The sequence below is a fragment of the Nuphar pumila genome, chromosome 12 (assembly GCF_984573655.1).
Source record: "Nuphar pumila chromosome 12, dmNupPumi1.hap1.1, whole genome shotgun sequence".
Taxonomy (NCBI): domain Eukaryota; kingdom Viridiplantae; phylum Streptophyta; class Magnoliopsida; order Nymphaeales; family Nymphaeaceae; genus Nuphar; species Nuphar pumila.
The window spans coordinates 32,268,537-32,293,070 of NC_143260.1; the positions used below are offsets into that span (position 1 = coordinate 32,268,537).

Genomic DNA, 24,534 nt, shown 5'->3' on the forward strand with positions numbered 1-24,534 from the left:
TACCTGGCCACCCCTGCGCACACACACGCGCCATGCACTTATGCACATGCGTGAACACACACACACACACACACACACACACACATATATATATATATATATATATATATATATATATAGTCTTAAGCTACTACCTTAGTACCATGCTATCTGGTAGAGGTGAACATGTCATGGTTGCACCTACAAGAATTGAGGATCATAGAACCAAAAATTCTCTGAGAAGGTGGGCAGAGTGAGTCTGGTGGTGTGACAATGCTGCGAAAAGTGACAATGCAGGGTGAGATGCTACAACACCTGTGGCGTGTGGCATAAGTCTGGAGGCAATCAGGGTAAGCTTAACAAATAAATTTTCATGTATATAAAATAACAAAACACAACTTATAATATGAATCAACTTTCTATAAATAAATAGTAACTTACTAAATTCAACTTCCACATGCCAGAAAAGATACAGTAGCCATTAAGATAAGACACAATGAATCAATCATAACCATAAATTCAGCACATTTTTTAAGAAAAATACTAAACATAGTAAAATTTTGACCACTAAAGTCCAAAAGACAAACACATGGTAGACATAAAATATCAAGAAGATATAAACAATTATTCATAAATAAAGTCCTGAAGGCTTAGGTAAGCATTTCAAATAAAGGTATGATTCATTAATTATACTAAACAAAACCCAACATGTATATTAAATGTAAGAGCTCAAAGGAGCTCACAACAAAGGAAGAATTAGTTAAATTCATTCAAAAAATGCAAGATAACCATCATGGAACAAATCTAAATATCCTCATCATATATATCCAACATGCAATTAAGGCATATTTAATGCACATAATAATGCATGATAACCCAATAGGGATCATGCACAAGAGGCAAAAGAGTCACTCATATAACCCAAATATGGGTTCAAGTACAAAAGCCACTAAGGACTAAGAGGACACACATACAACAACAACAACAACTACGCCTTCATCCCAAAACAATTGGGGTCAGCGATATGAACCAAAAAAGAAATTCATTTTGGGTCTTCCACATGAATCCTTTTCCTCCAATCATTTCTATCCAACGCCATGTCCTCGGTGAGGTTCAAAGCATTCATATCCTTTCCTATCATCTCCATCCAAGTCTTCCTAGGCCTACCCCGACCTCTTTTAACTAATATATTTTCCCATTTCTCCAACCTTCTAACTGGAGCATCATTAGGCCTTCGCCGAATATGTCCAAACCACCGTAAATGATTCTCTCGCATCTTATTTTCAATGGGTGCAACACCTACCTTCTTACGTATCTCTTCGTTCCGAATCTTATCTTTTATTGTATTTCCACACATCCATCTAAGCATCCGCATCTCAGCTACACTCATTTTTTGAATATGATGTCTCTTGGCAGCCCAACATTCCGTACCATATAGTAAAGCGGGTCTAATAGTCGTCCTATAAAACTTTCCCTTCAACCGCAATGGCATTCTACGATCACACAACACTCTAGTTGCACTTTTCCATTTCATCCACCCAACCTTTATCCTATGATTTACATCTCCATCAATTTCTCTGTACTTTTGAATGATAGATCCCAAATATTTGAAACAATCATCCACCAGTATTTCTTGCTCACCAAGCTTCACTACACTCCCATCACTACTTCGTTGCTTACTAAACCGACATTCCATATATTTTGTCTTACTCTTACTCAACTTAAAACCTCTTGCTTCCAATGTCTGTCTCCATAATTCTAACTTAGCATTAACCCCAACTCTAGACTCATCAATCAAAACAATATCATCAGCAAACAACATACACCATGGCACATTTTCTTGAATTGATCTCGTAAGCTCATCCATCACTATAGCAAATAGGAAAGGGCTTAAAACAGATCCTTGATGTAACCCAACCGTTATAGGAAAATTGGTTGTCACCCCTCCACAAGTGCGGACATTGGTTACTACTCCTTCATACATATCTTTAATTATACTAATGTACTTGAGAGAAACACCTTTCTTCATCATTGTCTACCAGAGAACGTCCCTAGGTACTCTATCGTATGCCTTCTCTAAATCAATAAAAACCACATGCAAATCTTTGTTCCTCTCTCTATATCTTTCAATAAGTTGTCTAAGAAGATGTATAGCTTCCATAGTTGATCTTCCAGGCATAAAACCAAATTGATTCTCCGATATCATGACAACCTTCCTCAACCTAGACTCAATCACCCTCTCCCAAAGTTTCATAGTATGACTCATGAGTTTTATACCACGATAGTTTGTGCAATCTTGTATATCACCCTTATTCTTATATAAAGGCACCAAAGTACTCTTCCTCCACTCATTAGGCATCTTATTTGTTCGCCAAATCAAGTTAAAAAGATTTGTCAACCATTATAAACCTTTCTCTCCCAAGCATTTCCAAGTCTCGATAGGTATACCATCTGGGCCAACTGCCCTTCTTGATTTCATTTTCTTCAAAGCCTCTGCAATTTCTTTCTTTTGAATCTTGCGCATGAAGTCACGATTTATCTCATGAAAAGGAATGGAGAAGTCTCCAAGATCTTGAGCATGACTATCATTAAATAGCTTATCAAAATAATCTTTCCATCTCTCCTTAATCTCCTCATCTTTGACTAAAACCCTTTGCGTTTCATCTTTGATACATCTAACCATACCCAAATCCTTCGATTTCCTATCTCTCATCTTTGCAAGCCTATAAATATCCTTCTCGTCTTCTTTGGTATCCAACTTGTCATAAACCTCCTTATATACCTTAGCCCTCGCGTTTCGAACAACTTTTTTAGCTTCCTTCTTTGCTATCATATACTTCTCCAGATTCTCATTATCACGACTCTTACTTAGATTTCTATAACACTCTCTTTTAACCTTAATAGCTAATTTGACATCCTCGTTCCACCATGATGTATCCTTACCTAGTGGTGCACCGCCTTTAGACTCACCCAATACCTCCTTAGCTACTTTTCTCATACCACCCGCTATCTTATTCCACATTGATTCTGAATCCTCCTCGAGACACCAATCAACTTCCTTAACTACCTGCTCTACAAACATTCCTTGTTTAGCTCCTTTCAGTGCCCACCACTTAATTCTAGGATCTATCCTATGTCTACCCCTTTTGCGGCATTGTCTAATTCTAAGATCTAAAATTAAGACTATGTTGTGTAGCTACACTTTCTCCTGGTATAACCTTACAATCGATGCAACAACCCCTATCTCTCTTTCTAAGTAGGAAAAAATCTATCTGACTCGTATTAACCCCACTTTTAAATGTTATTAGGTGAGACTCCCTCTTCCTAAACCAAGTGTTTGCTAAGATCATATCATAGGACAAACAAAAATCTAAAATCCTTTCTCCACTTTCATTTCTTTCTCCTATACCATAGCCTCCATGGATATTCTCAAATCCACCAAAAACAATAATTTATTAAAGAGAGAATCCACCAAAATGCATGAAAATTTTTCAGTGGATAACCATTTTCTATATAAGGGCAAACAAGCAGCAGAAATGATTAGAAAATACACAAAGAGATTTTAAAAAATCTTTGTTACAACATAACTAGAGAAATGATATTTGCAAATATCAACAATAGTTTGCTCACCACATTTAATCACCTCTTTGACCTCCAACTCAATATCCTCAAAATTCGTGTGTATCGGCGCATGACAAGAGATAAAACACAAATGTCGGCAATAACCATACCAGTGACCATGCACCAACAATATCGACTATCTAAATTGATAAGAACCACAAGATGTGCACACACCTCACAAATGGTTGTAAAACTGTAAACATCATCAGCTCTAACGGGTGCACATAACTCACCACATTGATAAAACAAAATCTCTTATCCAAAGAAAAATCACTCAAATAAGAGGGAAAACAAGAAGTGTACAAGAGAGCTTGTAATTAAAAACAAACTAATGTAAAAAAGGAGGTAAGAAGGATGATTTGAAAATAATATCCAAACAAACGTACAAACAATAAATTTTGCAATATTAATACATAGAAACCAATAAAAGTTTAGTCATCATAGAGAAAGAACAATACGAGCATCCAATAAACAAGGGCCATATAAACAACTGAGTGATACAACTCACTCGTAGAACCAGAGATAAAAAACAAGCACTAATACTGCACTCACAAATCAACAATCTAAACTGACAAATAGAAACGATGTGCACGTTACTCACCCCAACAAACATCTCTAGCTCCATAATACCGGGGTGTACACAACTCACCTCAAAAAGACCGAACGAAATAATGGATGCATTGAATAAAGGAAATGATGGGCTAAGCCAAAACAAGAGGCAATAGGTAAACCTTGAAAATCTCTTTCCAAGGATGAAGGAAACAATAGCTGATTCGGCAATAAAAGTTTCAGATAAAGTTAAATAACAAGAGTTTGAATCCTCAAATAGGTTTAGTAAATTCATGCAATAAATGCAATTATATGACAAGATACAGGCAATTATCCACCAAAGAATCCAAAATCGACAAGCACAAAGGAGGGCCTTCGAATACCAACAAGAATGTCCACCAATGAATACAAAATGGACAAACACAAAAGAGGTCCACAAAGGGCACACTCACAAGAGAGCTCTCACAATATATAAAAATAATATTTATTGATGTCTGACATATGCAAGAAGCATAATACTTAAATCCCCATGTGAGGCAACATGATGTAAAAACATTTTAGATAATGTTCACTTAAAGAGCCACAAATCCAAGAAATAACACAATCACAAGGCACAAATGTCACTAAGATCACCAAAGAGAGACCTCACAAAACCCTTTTCAAAAAATGAATATTTTATTAATGATTACGATAAACTAAGCATGTAGGGCACAAATCATTCAAGTGCGATAAGTGCACTCACAAAACTACTTCGCTCGTAAACACCTCCCAAGGGGCAAAAACACAAGCCACAAATGGTCACAATTACGAGGGCCAATAGGAGAGCACACAATAAAATAAATATTTTTAATAATCTTTAAAACACATTAAAAATACACTCATAAACCTCATAGAAGAGTTCAACATAAATTCCACAAGGATGAGCACATAATTCTTATAAGGGACAAGTCATGCACGAAGAAAACATGCTGAAAACCTTATACATGAATACACAAACTCTTTCATTAATGTGTATGTAAAATAAAAGACAATCTCAAGTGCACAAAGATCATATATCAATAGGGCAAAATCATGTATACAAAATCAAATTTACAAAAAATAACAAGATACTCGTGATCACTAAGAACCAACCACATATAATCTTAATATTTCTCAAATACGTATCACATAAGAGTGTGTCAAAGAAAATTCAAGCACAAGTTAAGCAAAATTTAATAAGATCACGTGTGAATAACACACAAAACCATTCTACAAAATTAAAAAGATATTTTAACTCATTTTAAACTATTTAACAAGATTGAAAAAACAACACCAATATGGGTTCAACTAAGTCCAAGAACACAATACATTTTGAAGAAACAAGAAAACATGAAGACATTTCAAAGAGCTCAATCATGTGCTTATGATCAACCAAAAAACAAAGAATATTTCAAAAAGATTTTGAAGGAACAACAAACAATGAAACAAACAATTTTTAATAATTTTCTTTTAAAAACCATAAACAAATGCTTTCTCATACAAAATGCATGAGATAGGCTACAAGAGCAAAAATAAACAAAGACTTTAAAATACTTACCAGAATATGATTCCCTTATCTCCACGATCAAAGAATCCCGAATCCATCATTAAAAGCCAAATACCAAGATGGTCATATCTTGGCTCTGATACCATGTAATGAAAGCAAGAGGAATACAAAAGAGCCACCAAGGGCATACAATGCTCAAAAAAGAGTTCACAAGTACAAGTCCACAAAAGGACAATACACACGCCAATCAATGACCAATACATAAGATCACAAGGGCCACCAATGGACATACACAAAAAAACACAAAACATAAAAAAATAATAGATCTTTATTGAGTTAGAATGCTTAGAAAAGCATTAACAAAAATAGGGACAATATGTCCCTTTTTATACATCTCAAAAGGGGCCAAGGGAGCCCCATATAGTTGTTGGGAGCTCCCAACTGCTATATTTATAGCCGTTGGGGAGACCCAATGACTTTATGGTCATTTGACCATAAAGCCCTTATATTAAAAGGGAATTACAAAAAAGGAAAAAAATAAAGAAAATACAAAAAGACTGATGTTCCCCTAATGGGCACAACCTATTATATAAATGTGAAATGACAAAAATACCCCTAATGGGTATTACCTATTACAACCATTATATATATATATATATATATATATATACACACACACACACACACATACACACACATACCATATATAAGTAATATAGCTAAACATATATACTTATATGTACAACTTAACAGTGCCTCACATGGACACGGTTGATGACCACACCTTATACTGCTTATTCTTGGCTCAAATTCTCTCAGAAAGAAAGAATCTCGGTTCAACACAATGCCTTGAGGCGTACACCTTACGCCTAAAGTCCACACTTTTCACAACCTGCTTGTGGGACCTGTGTTTTCTCCCTTTCTTGATGGCTACTCATCGCTCTCGTTTTGTGTTCAACTGATTGTAAAAGTTTCTCTCTTCTAGATACGCAGACAAACACATGCACATATATGTTTTTCATTGCGGAAGTGAACTGCTTCTCTTCTCCAGGTGAATCACCCTCATCTTCCGCTTCAGATGTTGATAATTTGAATAATCCTGGGATGTCAGAGAAGGCTCTTCAGGTGAAGGGAGTTGGTTCTCCTCAGAGACTGAGCAGCCTTGTTATAAGTGCCCGCAATCGTCGCAGCTTTGATTGGTTACTCAACCTTGTAAGTTGCTTTCTGTAGGTCAAATGTTACTCCTTTTCCAGGATGAGCACAAACTAGCTTTATCAGTGTTTAGACATACACTAGGAATAACGTGAACTGCATAGAATTTTTAATGAAAATGGGCGGTTTCAACTTCTGACTGAAAATCTTGTCTATAAAGTGCAACTATGCATAGCAACAAATATGTTGGTCCTTTCATAGAAACAACGTCTAAGATTTCTTTGCACCTTATAGGATAATGGTTATATATATTTTAGTTTTACTTCTATCTTTTTTTTTCATTACACTTTATTTCCTGGCTTACATCAGTCTGGAGTTCATTTTGGGGAACTATCACAAGTCTCTCATGCACGCAACTGCTCTCTCTCTATATATATATACTTTTTCTTTTTGTTATACTTTATTTCGTGGCTTAGGGTTTTGAACTCTCTTTCTGTGGTTCATGTTGAACAAGCACAGGTTACATAAAACTAAGCAAACCTATGAATTGTTAACTAAAATTATGCTTGAGTGCAATTCATGGCACATCTAAGTCTTTTTCTTAGATTGTGTTTAAATAATAGTCACCAATAGTCTTGGCAATATTTTGGTGGTGCTAGTTCTTGACATTATTTTTTATGAATCTTTAAAATCTCTGACAAAATCATTCAAAAGGATTTTGAAAATAAAAGGACATCATTGTATTAGTTTTTTCAAAAAGAAACAACATTCAGATGACATTTAATCAATATTAAGAGTTGTTTTAAACTGAATTATTTTAAAGGAAAATATTGATATTTTCTGAAATATGCCTGGTGTTTTTATTATTTTCCCGGTATTGTTGCGATATTTCTCTTGTGTTAATTTTAAATTATCTTTAAATGTGATCTTTGCAGACTATCGCTGATGTTTCTAGGGTTTGAATTAAACTATTCTTTTCACTATCACTGCCTAGTTGTCTTAACAATGACTAGTCAACAAAGTTAGTCCAAACTAATTCAGTGTTTAACTCTAGGTGACCATTGACAATGCTTCTTTGGGTTTCTCTTTCTCTACCAAAGCTTGGATCAGTAGTCAGCACAGTGTTTTCATTTACAGAGCCCATTTGACAGGCATGCACATGTTCACGCACACAAGTGTGCATGCACACACACAGACTGCCATGAATTTTTTCCCTCCCTCTCCTTCCAAGTGTAAAGCTCCTACATCAAGTTTCTCTGTTTTTTTGTTATGGTGACATCTTCAAGGCGGTTGAAACCTTATTGGTGTGCTATGGAGAGAAGGGGAAAAAAGGAAAGAAAAGATTCCCATTTAAACGCGAGGCTTCTAGGATCGCGTTATGGTATCTCTGAAGGCAAGGTACCATCTCCATTCATGGGATTATGGCCATGTGGTTTATGCATGGGACATTGTCATGGTAATAAGTAAAAACTTCTAGTGAATATTAGAGCATGATGGATGTATTCAATCATAAGGATGGAGATCCAAGGTGATTCTCTCTTGTTTGATCCAAGTGTCATTACCCATGAAAGCTAGAGGCTACTGGCCATATGAAGGCAAATAATGTAAAAATTGTTACCTATTGACATGGTTAAAGTTTTGCTCCCTATTGAGAGCAATGAATGGAAGCAAGCACAGTCGTAACTTCCACCCAGTAAAAAGCTCACTCCTGGTTATGTTTTTATATTTGTTATATTTTCTACTAGATGTGTCAATTAGCATCCTATGTAAATGTTCCTGTTATCATCTCCATCTCTATTGTAAGATATCTTTCCCTCTTTTGTAGGCAAATGATGTGAACTCATCAATGGATGCTTTGAGGAGATCACAAACTGCATTCACAGCTGCTAATGGAAGTCTGGAAGATGCTCGATATGGAGATGATGGCATCTCTTCTGTAAGGAAAGCTATTGAGTTTGGCTTCCATGATGTGGAGGGATTACTGCGATTAGTACGTTTGGCAATGGAGGAGATTAAACGCTAAATTTTGCAGTGATGATGGTGAATCAGTTCGTGAATAAATTAATCGAGGTTATTCTTGAGATGGGCAAATCATGGGATCACATTTCTTTTTGACATGGTGTCTGAATTCTGTCTGGCCTCGGTTCTTGCAATGGACACTAACTGTGCAGCATGTAAAAGGGGTTGTTTGGATCAGAAATGGTGCAGCCTTTGTTACAGACTTTCAAAATGTAATGAATGCCATCAGAGTGTTTCAGGATCTTGATCTGGGGACTGTACATTGGTGAAAAAGAAGGTGCTTGGAAGATTTGGTTAAGAATTGAAAGCTCCAGCTCCAAGAGCAGATTGTGACCAAAAGTTCATGCATGGAAGATGGAAGCCTATTTTGTGTGGGTTCACTGCTGAACGCTTTTAGGGTTCTAGCAAGAAGAATACAGTTCGAGTCTTATGTATCTCAAATTTTTTTATGGCAAATGGGAGAAGAAAAAACCAAGTTAAGAAATTTGCAGGAACATGGTGCATGTAAAGATCAAATGCACATTAGGTTTGATGCGTTGTTCCTAATCTTGATCGTTTGGGCAGGCATTAAACCGAGGCCAGATTAATGGTGTGTCCTGGTATGTATATGATTTTTCATTACTTGAGATGTCATTTCATCGGCTTTTTGTTCATGTGGGGGACATTTTTCAACCTTGCTGTGTAGGTTCTCTTCTGCCTTCTGTTAAGTGCCGAAGATCTAACAGTAACCAAAAATTCATTTGTTGAAGTTCTGTATTTCTTGAAGTTAAAAAGGTGTGTACACATTTGCTTACTTTTTCCTGCTTTTCTTTTTATGTCACGCAGCTGTGGACTTATAGTGCTACTAGAATTGATGATGTTTTTTTTTTTGAGTTTCAGGGCTAGGGTTGTTTAATTATCTAAATTACTAATTCATTAGGAATGAAAGTGCTATTGATTGGACCTCGTTATATCGACAATCTTGCAGAACTGGAAATTCTAACAGGTACAGCTTTGTTTCATCATGCTTCTAAGGCAGAAAATAATGTATTTCAGCTGTAAATAAAATTTACTTTCACATATGTTGGGCTATAGTATGTGTGTGTCCTGCTGCATGGTAACAGGGGACAGTAAGCAAATGTGATCTCTTTTTCAGGTCAGAGAACAAAGTTCTGGAAGTTACCAATTTGCAGTCCAGTGGCTTATGCCACCAACCAATGTTTCACTGTATGATAGTGTTTACACGGGGAATCAAGAAGTTTGACATTTCCTGGCCAATGTAGAATATGATAAACATCTTATTCTTTTTCCAATAAAATTCCTGCTGACCAGTGCTAATGAGTTAGAATTTTAGAATTTTGGGTGCCTATTGCTTCTTCATTATCTATATTTATTATTTTTTAAATAAATTGAAAAATTAATTTAGTATATTTTTGTTAAAACCTTTTCCAAGATGCTCAGTATTATCTTACCCTTATAACATCAAAGGAGTACGTTTGTAAGCATCATGCGTGCAGCCTGTGTATCAAAAGGTTAGGAGCAACCACCAAGGTGGTATCCCATGTGGTAAGCGGGGTCCTGTGTCAAGCTGAAGGCCCAGGATCGAATCCCTCTCTCACATGGGGCGGCTGTTGTTCTGGTTGGGGTCTGCCTAACCCCAGCTTGCCTTTCAAAAAAAGAAAAAAAGGTTTGGAGCAATGGGAAGTAATTAGCAGTCTATTAGAAGCGTAATCAGAAAACTGGTTATTGGGATTTTCTCAACAAAGGAAAATCTCAGAATAAATTAGAAAATTTGTTTTTTTGGAAAAATATTGTATATTTATAATGTCAAATATACGAAAAAATATGTAGAATTATAAAAAACCATTATATATATATGCAATTGTAACTATTGCACTAATAACATGATATTTTCAAAATAGGTGATATTTTGAAAATATCACCTTTTTCTCAGAATCGTAACAAGTTTTGAAAATTTGGCGATATAGTTGAGAGGTTTTCAAAAAATGGCTGATATTTGTAACCATGATTAAAAGAGGCCAGTGAACTAACGGTATCCTGCAAATAGGAGACATTGATGAATATGAGTGGAAGAATCAAGTGTACCAAATCGTGACTATGGATGTCATTGATTAAGCTGCATTTAAGATGCACCCAAGAATTTGTTTTTGGCTAGTCGTAAAGGGAAAACCACCCCATCACCAACTGCACATTGGTAGGTTTTCGATTGGTTTTTTGGTCCTCCCTGCCCGTCAGAGTTTACACCCAACTTCAACCTTGTAGCAAGGGATGTCCCTTGTTGGCTTCGAACTCATGGCATTCACAAGCCACCAAGCCCTAGTAAGCTGATGGGTGGGGGGAATTTATTAACTGAACGATCTCAACTGATCAAAACAAGCATCTAAGTCATAACCAAAGGCTAGAGAATAATAGGACCATGGTTCCAATCATAGAGGCAGGTTTGTGAACCCAAATCTAAAGATGCAATTATAGTCGTGTTTGTCCAGTGGCCTAGATGGGAAAGGTCCAGATCAATCTGGACCGGCCGATCGGAATCAATCAGATGGTCCAAATAGTTCTAGAAGGTTTGGACCCTCTTTGGGCTGGACGAAGCCCGTTCTCTCAGCTACATATGAGAGAGAGAGAGAGAGAGAGGATCAGATGCAATGTGATTACACACTTTTAAATGTGTTGGTGGGTGATCAGGTGCAGCAGCATCAATATTTTCCATTCATATCGGCCCAAAATCTTGACTTGGTTTACTTAAAAAAATGCTTTAAAATAATAAAAAATATTTTATAAAATATTTTTCATATTGTTTTAATATCTTACTGACATGTGTCATCCCCTTGTTGAAAACTGGCCGATTCAGATACATTGAGGTCAGATTCAGAACCGGCCGATTCCTTTGATCTTTTTGAAGCCAATACTGGTACTGACAACATTGACCGGCACACTTGAAGTGTGCAATCAGGATCTCAATTGGAGAGAGAGGTGTGCCCCATTTCATATCATGGCCAGCAACTGTATCAGACGACACGTGATGGCCATCCTAATAGTGGGGATCTTACGGGAATCGGGAGTCCCTTATCATATCTTTCCTCATCAAAGGGGAAATGCCTTGAAGCATGAGATTGCCATTCCCATTACTCTCCTTCCCGTCATTTTAGTTACCATCGTCGTCTCTCATCACTCACTTTGCTTCCCAACATCAACAGTGTTCAATCGGTAAGGACGTGCACACAGGAACTACGGTACATGCAAGGGTGTTAAAGCTGGGATTTGTGGATGATTTTTTCTTGAACAACCATTTGCTTAATTTCTACTCTAAGTGCCAACTCATCAAGAATGCCCACCAAGAGTTTGTTAAATGCCTCAGAGAAATGTAGTCTCATGAACCGGACTCATGGCTGGCTATGTCCATTGCGGGCAAGGATATGAAGCTCTCCAACTCCTTGCTGAAGGTAAAAAGCATGGTGTTTCGCCGAACGTGTTCACTACGGCTACTGCCATTAACGCATGCTCGGTACTTGCTGACCTCCACAACGGATTGAAGCTCCATGGGCAGGTTGAAATTGAAGGTCACGTATCGAATTTGGTAGTTGATAATGCTCTTGTCGACATGTATGGAAAATGTGGGTTCGTTGATGATGCACAGAGAGTTTTCGACAAGATGGTGAGGAGAAACATCGTGTCTTGGACGTCAATGATCTCAATATATGCACAAAATGGACGTGGGCATGATGCTATTCAGCTCTTTAGCACCTTACAAGCTTGTAATTTGGTGCCAAATGAATACACATTTGCCAGTGTTTTCAATGCCTGTGCAAGCTTGGGCTGCCTTGGTGCCAGGAAGTTGAGCCATGCAGCAATTATACACCGGGAAGTTGAGCCATGGTCAGGAGAAACATCGTGTCTTGGACGTCAATGATCTCAGTATATGCACAAAATGGACGTCGGCATGAGGCTATTCAGCTCTTTAGCACCTTACAAGCTTGTAATTTGGTGCCAAATGAATACACATTTGCCAGTGTTGTCAATGTCTGTGCAAGCTTGGGCTGCCTTGGCGCCGGGAAGTTGAGCCATGCAGCAATTATACCCTGGTATTGCGACATGAATGATGTGGTTTCCAGTGCTCTTATTGACATGTATGCAAAATGTGGTTGCTTGCATTATGCGACCAAGGTGTTTTGCCTGGTTGCCGATCCAAAAGTGATCCAGTGGACATCGATCATTATGGGCCATGCTCAACATGGGCTTGGCCATGAAGGACTTCAGCTTTTTGATGAAATGCTCACAAGGGGAATTCAGCCAATTGATATTACATTGGTTGGTGTACTATATGCCTGCAGCCACTCTGGCCTAGTTGATCAAGGCAAAGAAATCTTGGATTCAATGTACAAAGTATATGGGGTTGTTCCTGACACGAAGCATTATACGTGCATGGTGGACATGCTCAGCCGAGCTGGACATCTAGATGCTGCAGATAATCTAGTTAAGAGAATGCCCGTGTCACCAGATGCTCTATTGTGGGGTGCACTTCTATCTGCAAGCAGAACTCATGGTAGAATTGGGCTTGCCATCAAGGCTGGTGAGAGCCTAATTGAGTTGAACCAACAACTAGCCTCTACTTATGTTACACTTTCAAACGTGTATACATCAGTTGGCAGGTGGGGCGATGCAGTTCGAATCCGCAAGGTGATGAAGATCCGAGGGGTTCACAAGGAACCCAGTTGCAGTTGGATTGAAATCAAGAGCAAGACGTATGTGTTCTTCGCAGGCGACCAGTCATGTCTATGCGGGTGAGATTATCACTGTCTTGCAAGGAGTTGGAGAAGAAGATGAAGGAGAAGGGATACATGGCTGACAAGAGCCTTGTCTTCCATGATGTTGAGGAGGAAGCCAAGGAGGCAATACTTGCTTTTCATAGTGAGAGGCTCGCTTTTGGCTTGATTAATACTCTAGTGGGGCCAGTTATAAGAGTGCTAAATAATCTGAGGATTTGTAGTGATTGTCATCAGGCATTCAAGTTCATCTGTGAGATTGTGAGCAGAGATATCATTGTTAGAGATAATAGATTTCATCATTTTAGAGATGGGTTATGCTCATGTGGGGACTACTGGTGATCCTTTGTTGCTCCTTTGTGGGCAGGTTCTGGTTTGAAGCCAAAAATATCTTAGCCAAGAAGTGGAGCTCAATATTGTTTGTACTCTATATTCAATGCTGCAAATGATTTAGTTAAGCAAATGCCAGCAGCACAGGATGCTCTACTTGAGGTGCAGTTTGAAACACGCATGTGCATGATTCAAGATGGGACACATGCAATTCCTAATGCATAGGGTTAGGGAGAGGCCAGAGATCCACAAGAAACCTGGTTGCAATTGGATTTATGGACCAATGGATTTTGTTTCATCATGGTTATAATTTTGGGTGTATCATGGATGATAAGACCTAGTTTTCCATGTGCTTAAGGAGGAAACTGAGGCAATGGACGGTTTTTGCATGAGGGGCTGACCTGGACTTTGTGCATGACCACTGCTCCAAGGATATGTATAACGATATGGTAATTGCAATTAATATTTGAGATCATGGTTACAATTTAGCCATATGCCCCTGCAGATGAAGTAGATGGGATATGCCAGTTGGAGAATTGGGAGCTCCCTTCCCCTTTTATGTATTTTGGTAGTCAGTTGTCCGATTCGGCCTAAACAATCGTTGTTACGATGTACAGCTCAGTACAGTTTTAACTTTAGAGCCAAATGAAGAGAGTATCAACGACCAGACATCGATCAACAGATTATTTTACTTTATTAACAATGCTTGCAATTATACGAAGGCTTATTGAAGTTTGTGTGCTTTTAAATTGTAGTATATAGCAATCGGCCCACTACATGTTAATGGTCCTTCTGTAGATCTTTTGAGCACATTAGGTGCAGACGTTTCTGAGGTAATCTGAGTGAGAACGTTCTGCTTGTTTCTATGAAACATGAGGAGATTTTTTTGGGTAGAAAACCTCTTGCGACAATGTTTTTTTCCGTACATAAATGCGTGTGCAATAAAACATTGTGTCGTCTCAATAATTCAAACAGCAGCTTGGCATAGGATGGAAGCCAAGTCTCCCAACATCCATGCCCAGTCTTGAAGTCGATTGCCAAGTATATTCCAAGGCCCTGCCTCAGAATCCCCATCCATATCCTTATGAGGCTTTGTTCAAGTGTCGTTCTCAAGACGTGTCCTGTTTCATCATGATTGTTGACAAGGATACAGCATCACAAATACTCTAAATGTGAAAATTCATCATACATGAGAGAGAGAGAGAGTAGATCTTTACTTTTAGTGGTTAAAAACTTGTTTAACAGAGGCCTCTGCGTATCCCCAACCATCCTCAAGGTCAGGTCCAACCCAGTAACCAACTATCATATGCAAACTAGTAACAGCTGTTTGGAAACTGGAAACTGATTCAACTAGGAACCATGAAGAACCAAAGCATAGCGATAAATTGTGAGCCAAATCAGTATGACTCAACTGCTTCTGATTGACTGCGAAACTGCTGGAAATTTCATGTGTCGAGATGAGAAATCTCAGAATTGCGTCCATCGGAGAAGTATGATGCATATGAGATGGAAGATGATTTTCAATATATGAAATCTCTGCAGACCAAAAAAGAATTTCAGTTGAAAGTGATCCACTGTGCTCAATGTGAAAAGTTATATCCCAACATCATGATTTTGTTTCACAGGAAAAGAGCACTCCAGTGGCAGCTCAAAATTTATGTGCCCTTCATGTCCAGAGTTAAGTACTGGACAAGACTTTTAAGGAACCGACTGATGCAGAAAATAAAAGTGCTAAGAAAACAGAGAACCTCCAATTGTTGCAGTTTGACCCTTCAAATCTCTGAGCGGAAACAAGCATTTAGAATGCACTCCGAGCTGATGGGGCTGATAGATGTAAGAAAATAAACCAGAAAGAACAAAAGAAGAAAAAAGTGAGATTTGCATAATACATGCTCACAAATTTCTTCTAGCGATACATCTGCACTTTCAGCTTGTATTGATTCTCTATGAACTAATCTTGTCAACTGTAAAAGTACCAATAACAAGAACGCAATGAACAACCTAAAACTTATTTATACAACATAAAGGACAGTAAGGCAACTAGATATCCACTACATCAAACCACCTCCTTTTCCATTTAATGAAAGATCATGATATATATGATTGGGATGAGAGGTAAGGCCATGCTTTTGTGTAAGACAATCAGCTCATTACACAAACATTCTTAATGGGAGACCAACAATAGGGAGTAAGCAGGTGGCATAAATTGAACGTGACATAATTGTCACTTATAAAGGAAGCGAGTGAAGTGCAGTGCCCCATAGAAAGATTGAATTTTGTTAATAAATGCACTACAATAACATATAACAGTAAGAATACCTTATGAAAACAAAAAAGACGTAGAAGCCATAAAAAAGGGTGCTAATGCAAATACCTCAAAATAATAATGACTAGCATATATTTAATTATCTTGCCTATACAAATGAAGTATCAAGAGTCAACAGAAACAGCTTGTTTAGGACTAAGTGAAACCTGTAAACTGTTTGGACCTTCATTGAAAAATTCTCCAATAGACAGACAAGAGAAGATTAAACATTGGTTAGGCATGAAAGGTGGACAGTAAGCACAGACCACTAATGGAATCTACAAACTAGGACAATAACTGGTGGAGCTAAGAGAACCTTGATGATAGTACACTCTACTATTTGGTAAGAAACCAAAATAATGGGGTAAGAAGCATCCACATCATGCTTTTCTAGTAAATATAGATTCTCTAAAGAAAACAAGAAAAAGTCAGCGGCCAGACAGAAAATTGAAATACGACCTGGCTTGTTTGCTTGGAGGAAAATAATGATGTGATGCTTTAGCTGACCTTGCCCCAGATGATCAGAGAGCTAAGTATGTTTTTCCCCTTCAATAACCTTTTTAAAGTTTGTGACATCACTGACATGATGTTTTTCACAGAAAGCAAAACAGATGAGCATCCCTTATTATCGTACTCTTAATCCTTATCCACAAACTTCACAATTTCCATTTCTCAATTGATGTACAAGTTTCAATCAGCTTTATGGAGCCACCTAGAGTCCATTATGGTTTTGTTAATATACCAAACAGGTTTGACACAACTTTGTTTTTGAGTCCCTTACCACCTAGCAAAACAACATGATATAAAAGAGAGGGCTCGCTACAACTACAAAAAGACAAACATTTGATGCTCAAATAACTAACTATAGAATCCAATCTTCCTGTCCCACCATTGACACCATGAGAAAAAAGGCGACAATCTCCACAATAAAGCAGCAAGCTGCTGCTCCTTCAAACCCTCCATCCAATAATAAGCATCCCTTTTTTGCAGCTACAAAGACTTCCATACACAATATGACCCTTAGAGAAAATTTAAGACAAGGAACTGATGGGACCACCTCTCCCATATTGTCACAATTCTCTGGCTAAACCCTTCATGCTTAAATCATTGACATTAGCAGGCTACTAAACCAAAACGAGCATCATGGTGAGTGCCAGGGCTTCCAAAAATATCATAAACACAAGAAACATTAATCCTTTGTTTCTGACAGTTTTTGCTACTGTAAGCAGCAACCTAATAAGAATGCAATAAGAAGATAAGTAGGCACATATAATAAAAATTGCTATGAAGAACATGATCTCCTGTAAAAGGTGACAACTGAAAAGGAGATAATCTGTTGGCCCAGAAATATAGCAAAAGCTTGACCTCAAAGACTGTATTAGGTTATTCAGTGTTACAAATCGAATTGCCAACATTTGCATTCCATTGCAACCATAATTATGCTATTATTCTTCCCTCCATGTCTATGGTACTTGGACACTCCATTTTTCCCTCCGTACCCATGTCAACACTCATGTCCCTGTGTCGACACGCGTCGACACCTGGATACGCCATTTTACCCTCCGTACATACAAGTTTGTATTCAATTTATAATTTATAATTATATTTTCAGTTTATAACTTTATATTTTAAGTATATAATATATATTTTAAATATAACATATATATTTAGATTATATTCAGATTATTTTGAATTTATTTTGTATTTATGTGATATTTAATATATATATATATATACATAATACATATATATAGTTGTGCCCCTGTATTAAATTTTTTGGAATTGTTGTGCCATACAGTACCTGTACCCACACCCGTACCCAGGTGACATAGCTCCATGCTATCCTTGTCTTTTTATTATTCACTATATATATTTTTAATTTTTAAAGCTTCCAAGATTTTCCCTAGAAAAATCACTTTTTGAAAATATCTCCAAGAAAAACCATTGCCGAGAAATTACCTTGAACAATATAGGTGACTATGTTTTTTTCTTATGCTTTTTGGACTAATAAACTAGTATCAGAAACCATACAAATGATCAACCATCTGCCCAGCTAATCTGGTAATTTGATAACAAAAGAATAATGACCAAGTCAGCAAATCCGTTGTCTAATACTGGCATCAAAAACATCAAAACTGGAAATCAGCTTCTGTACAACCTGCCAGATTCATTACAACAAAGCACCGAATAGCAAAATTCCTTAAGCATTGAGCAATGAGTGATTTTTTCAAGCGCTAATGTCCTCTTTATACAACACAAACATCTCCTAATAGTTTTCAACATCCACCCCCAACATGATTGCACATCCATGTCACATAGACAGGCCCAAGACAACAATGGACACACCAATTTAGTGCAGTTTTCCGTTAAGAATAGTATATAATCAGACACAACAAGCGGAAACTGAAGTATCCCTGTGACAGTTGTATATGTTATAACAAGCTTCATGAACCAAAGAAAGCAACACAGGAAAGCATGGTAGCTCTAGCTGTGTTAATCGTTGCTGGATTCATTCCACTGATCGTGGACGGTTATCCCAATTATCATGATGCCACTTATCGAGGATGGTTATCTCAATTATCATGCAAATGGGTGCTGCTACATTTGTGCCCTCATCGTTATCGTGCAGTTGCTACATTTGTGCACAGTCGATTTGTGCCCTCATCATTATCGTGCAGTTGCTACATTTGTGCACAGTCGATCCCTATTATCGTGCAAGTGGGCAGTTGCTACATTGGTGCTGTAGCAACTGCCATTGACCTCTCATTACCGGATAGACTTATCACTATTGCAGATAATGTAGCATCTTTTTATTGTTGTAACTTCTTTGTAACTTTTTTCCTTTTTAATTAGATATAGTTTAGCTTTGTATTATATAACGAACATGTCTACTTGAAATGGAGAATCAATTGAATTTCTCTCCTGTCATTGTGTTATTTGTCATCGCGTCTCTCTTAATATGGTAACAGAGTCTGAGATAATGACTTTTTCAAGTGACCTTTCCATCATGGCGGATGGAAATGCTCGATCAATTTAGAGTAGTGAATCTGGCGGGCATGAACCAGAATCAACTATCAAAAGACAGAAAAAACTTAGAATAATGCTAATAGTCGAAAATAATGTGATTGCCGTTGTTGATCATGGTGTGCGGCAAAATCGATTTCCACCAAACAATCTCCGCTTCAAGGGTAAAGGGCAAAGAGAATGATCGAAATGTGATCATTGTGGAAAGTTGGGGCACACTAAGGATCGTTGCTATTACATTCACAGGTTTCCAACAAAACCCGCCAACTTTAATAATCGTGTTGGGATCTCAAATGCGGAAGATCGTCACTCTCAAACCTTTGCAGTGCAAGTTCAATCTGAACCACCACCTTCGACCAATAACCTTGCCCCTCAACTCACCATGGACCAATACAACAAATTCTTATAATCACTTTGCCAACTTAACCCATTCCCTTTCTAGTGTGTGGATTCTTGACTCTCAAGCTAGCAATCACATGTGTTGCTCACTAAACACACTCTCTTTAGTCCAACCCCATTGTTTACAACCTATTAGACTTCCAAATGGTACACTTTCTTATGTAACCCATATTGGAAAAGCCATCATTTCTCCAGATATTGCACTAGATCATGTTCTCTTCGTACCATCCTTTAAATTCAATTTAATATCCGATAGTAAAATTACTAAATCTTTAAATTGTGAGGTTCATTTCTTTCCTACTCATTGTGAAATCTAAGACCATCGATTGAAGAAGATGATTGGTATGGGTAAAGTGCGCACAGGACTATACTACCTAGAGATGGAGCCTCGTCATATCGCTGCAACCTCTACCGACCAAATGGAATCCTTCGACCTATGGCATTGGCGATTAGGTCATCCATCATCTCAGCGCCAGAGGCAACATTTATCTCAACACAATGAGATGATTCCCCCTAACAATTGCCAATGTAATATATGCCCGTTAGCAAAACAAACTTGTTTACCTTTCTCTGATAGTGACTCACGTTCTTCTTATGTTTTTTATTTAATTCATGTTGATATTTGGGGAGGATATCCCATTCCTTCTATTACTGGCACACATTATTTTCTCGCTATTGTGGATGATTTTTCACGCACCACTTGACTATTTTTTATGTGTTGCAAATCTCAAACTAAGAAATTACTTTAGACATTCATCAATATGATTAAAGTGCAGTTTAACTTACAAGTTAAATGCATTAGGTCTGATAATGGTTGAGTTTTTTTTCAAGATATGCAAAGTTTTCTTTCCACCAATGGCATTTTGCAACAATATTCTTGTGTTTCAACACCCCAACAAAATGGAGTAGTTGAACGCAAATATAGACATCTTCTAGAAGTTGCAAGAGCCTTAAGATTTCAAGCAAACTTACCTATCAAATTTTGGGGTGAATGTATTCTCACGACATTTTATTTAATAAACAGATTACCCACTTCAGGATTGGATAAAGAATTTTGTAAAACGTTGTATGAGATGTTATACAAATCTAAACCAAAATATCAACATTTAAAAGTTTTTGGTTGTTTGTGTTTTGCACACAATACCAATTATAAACACAAATTTGATGCCCGTGCACACAAGTGTATTTTTGTTGGATATCCTCGTGGGCAAAAGGGATACAAAGTTTTCGATCTTGATAAACAAGAAATCTTTGTGAGTCGTGATGTCATCTTCCATGAGAAGGTATTTCCCTTTCATTCACACATTGAACAAACCCTTAGTGATCATGTCTTACTCTTCCTATTTTAGATGACCAATATCAAGATCCAAACACTATCTCGTTCAATCTAATTGATCCTGCACACCTACTTGAAATTGCCCCCCTCCCAAGTCTTATGCACACACCAGATCAATGCAGGCGATCTACCAGAACCAAAACCGAACCCGTGTACCTAAATGACTACTATTGTTCATATAACGCACTTTACGCATACACATCTGACTCTACGGTAAAAAAATCCTTTTTTTCACTTTCACACTACCTATCTTTTTCTCAATTTTCTAAAAACATGTAGCTTTCTTGGTTTCTATATCTTCTCATTATAAACCAAAGGATTACCACACTGCCATGAAAGATAAGAAATAGTGTGAGGCCATAAGAGCTGAGGTCAAGGCGTTAGAAGAAAACAATACTTGGATCCTTACCACTTTGCCCCTAGGAAAGCAAGCGATTGAAAATAAGTGAGTTTTCAAGAACTAGTATAATTCTGATGGCTCTATTAAAAGGTACAAGACACGTTTGGTGGCAAAGGAGTATACACAACAAGAAGGTTTGAACTACCATGATACCTTTGCTCCAATTGCCAAACTTGTCACAATGAGGTGCTTATTATCAGTCACAATCATTTCTAATTGTCTCTTATACCAATTAGACGTCAACAATGCCTTATTACATAGGGACCTGGAGGAAAAAATATACATGAAGCTACCACCCGGATATATCACAAAGGGGGAGAAACTGGTTTGTCGCCTCAACAAGTCTCTTTATGGACTTAAACAGGCATCCTGTCAATGGTTCGCCAAATTCTCTCAAGCACGCAGGTTTCAATCAATCTTTGACTGACTATTCCTTATTTTCCTTGATAATGGAAACCAAAAGGATATTTGTTCTTATTTATGTGGAAGATGTCATCATTACTGGGAATGATGATTTTCTCATATCCAAAGTCAATGCCCTACTTCATGAGCAATTTCATATTAAAGACCTAGGAAAATTAAAATATTTCCTCAACATTGAGGTTGCTTACTCCCACCATAGGATATTCTTGAACCAAAGAAAATATGTTTTGAATCTATTGAAAGATGTCTGGTATCTTGGATCCAAACCCAGTGACATTATGATGGAGCAACACTTAAAGTTGGCTCATAGTGGCGAAATACTTAAAGATCAAACTTCATACAGACGGCTTGTGGGAAGGCTCATATATTTAACTATTACACGACCTGACATCACATATTTTATTCATATTCTTAGCCAATTTATGTAGGAACCTCGCCAACCTCATTAGGATGCAACCATGAAACTGCTCAAATATTTGAAAGGAAAGTTTGGCAAAGGAATTCTATAGTGTGCTAACAACCCCATGCACCTTTCCTGCTATACAGATTCTGATTAGGCTGGTTGTCCTATTACAAGGTGCTCCACCACTGGATATTGCACTTTCTTGGAGGACAATCCTATCTCTTGAAAAACCAAGAAACAAAACATTGTGCCTTGTTCCTCTGCTGAGGCCAAATACAGATCCATGGCCATGACCACTAGTGAAATCATTTGGTTAAGATATTTACTACGTGATCTTGGTTTTCCCCCTGATATACCTGCCACTCTATATTGCGACAATCAGTCTGCTTTACACATTGCGGCAAATCCAGTCTTTCATGAGCGTAACAAACACATCAAGCTTGAATGTCATTTTATCAAAGAAAAATTTCAACAATGCATCATTATTACTCAGTTCATCCCTAGCAAAGATCAACGTGATGACATCTTAACCAAAGCACTTGGCCGAGATCAACTTCCCTATTTACTTGGCAAGTTGGGTTTGATGGATCCTCACACGCCAACTTGAGGGGGAGTATTAATCTTTGCTGGATTCATTCCACTTATCGTGGATGGTTATCCCAATTATCACGATGACACTTATCGAGGATGGTTATCTCAGTTATCATGCAAATGGGCATTACTACATTTGTGCCCTCATCGTTATGGTGCAGTTGCTACATTTGTGCACAGTTGATTTGTGCCCTCATCGTTATCGTGCAGTTGCTACATTTTTCGATCCCTATTATCGTGCAAGTGGGCAGTTGCTACATTGGTGTGGTAGCTACTGCCATTGTCCTCGCATTATCGGATAGCCTTATCACTATCGTAGATAATGTAGCATCCTTTTATTGTTGTAACTTCTTTGTAACTTTTTCCCTTTTTAATCGGATACAGTTTAGCTTTGTATTATATAAGGAACATGTCTACTTGAAATGGAGAATCAATTGAATTTCTCTCCTGTCATAGTGTCATTTGTCATCACGTCTCTCTTAATAAGCTGAACTCAAGCAATGGCATGAGTCTCTCTCTAACATGGCCATATCTTTAAATGATTGAGTAGGACTTAGTGACCAACAACTTCTACCACTCTCAAACATCTATCACATAAACAACTACAAATCCATACTCTACCAAACACTTGCAAAAGAACCAAAGAGTGAACTGCAATCTTTATTTGACATGGGAACACCGTAATTGAAAGTACCCAAATAACATATCCATAGCTACCAAGGGGAAAAAATAGACACCATCACATTAGAAACTGTATAGGGAAGAAAACAACAGCATCAATGCAGCACATTGAATCATGCAGACTCTTTGATATACATTCAAATACTAAACAAACGCAAACCCATTTTCTAGAAACAAGAATAAAAGTTCAACAGGAAATATCTATTGCTCAAAACCAAGAAAATAAGAGAATTTTAAGTATGGATGGTACTCATCATTCCACAACCAAAAGAAACAAATTGGGTAGCGTTCTTTCGATAACAGGGGAAGGATTTCTCACCAGAATCTTGGTTCTTGGTGGGTTTGAAGCCCAAAAGAAGTGGAGGGAGGAGGCTACGGTACTACCCATTTGCCCTCTCGCGCTCCCTTCACGCACAACGTTCTAACCAAACCTGTTTCACGCTTCGGTCCCATATACGGCCCCCCGCTACGGGATGGCAGATTTGTAATTTTATAAATAAATAGTGGGCAGCCAACGGGTCTGGTTGGTATTGGTTAACCGACTTGACCCGAAATCGAATTCATGGGTATGGGCATGGAAAGTGCTGACCCGAATAATATTTGGGCCGATCAGAACCCAAACCTTGCATAATGCTGCCGGGTTTGGATCATAATTTTTACCGAATACCCTACCTAACCCGGTTTTTTGTCGGGTTTCTGACCTGGCTCGAGTATTTTATATATATTTTTAATAACAATAATTTCTTAAAATTATGTGGGCCCAGGTTTTGGATTCTATTTTCATGACCCGACAAAACCAAAACCTTAACCTGGTTATTAGTTATATGGGCAGGTCTGGGTTAACCCTGACCCAACCCGTTGACAGCCTTAAGTGGCATAAATGTTGCTTCATGGTTTTTAATTTTTATATGTAAGAAAGCCTCATTCTCGGGAATTCTTTGAAAAAAAAAACAAAAAAAGTAAAACATTTAAAATAATAAAAATTATAATATAGAAATGATTGTTTATCATGTTTTTATCGTGTTTAATGTCAT

General features: G+C 37.6%; 1 protein-coding gene, 1 long non-coding RNA gene and 2 pseudogenes across 3 annotated transcripts in view; 3 read left to right on the forward strand and 1 right to left on the reverse strand.

Moving 5' to 3' along the window:
* The window catches only part of LOC149820565 (cysteine-tryptophan domain-containing zinc finger protein 7-like), a 28,580-nt gene extending 18,419 nt beyond the window's left edge, over positions 1-10,161 (forward strand). Inside the window, exons 10-14 of one of the 2 annotated variants that reach the window (XM_089982982.1) lie at positions 6,726-6,886; positions 8,652-9,444; positions 9,531-9,619; positions 9,725-9,830; positions 9,981-10,161. In XM_089982982.1, the coding sequence (XP_089839108.1) occupies positions 6,726-6,886; positions 8,652-8,849 (359 nt within the window). In that variant the 3' untranslated portion in view covers positions 8,850-9,444; positions 9,531-9,619; positions 9,725-9,830; positions 9,981-10,161. Of the gene's footprint in view, positions 1-6,725; positions 6,887-7,880; positions 7,958-8,651; positions 9,445-9,530; positions 9,620-9,724; positions 9,831-9,980 lie in introns of those variants that run through there. The other variant, XM_089982983.1, reaches the window with a different exon arrangement.
* Positions 10,162-12,230: 2,069 nt separating this feature from the next.
* LOC149820566 (pentatricopeptide repeat-containing protein At4g15720 pseudogene) lies at positions 12,231-12,755 on the forward strand (annotated as a pseudogene).
* LOC149820567 (pentatricopeptide repeat-containing protein At4g15720 pseudogene) lies at positions 12,752-13,987 on the forward strand (annotated as a pseudogene).
* An 878-nt stretch (positions 13,988-14,865) lies between these two features.
* On the reverse strand, positions 14,866-23,912 carry LOC149820568 (uncharacterized). The gene is made up of 4 exons (XR_016426663.1): positions 23,820-23,912; positions 15,687-15,762; positions 15,156-15,474; positions 14,866-15,059 (listed from the first exon to the last, which is right to left on the reverse strand). It is a non-coding gene; the product is annotated as an uncharacterized LOC149820568 (long non-coding RNA).
* Positions 23,913-24,534: the final 622 nt, after the last annotated feature.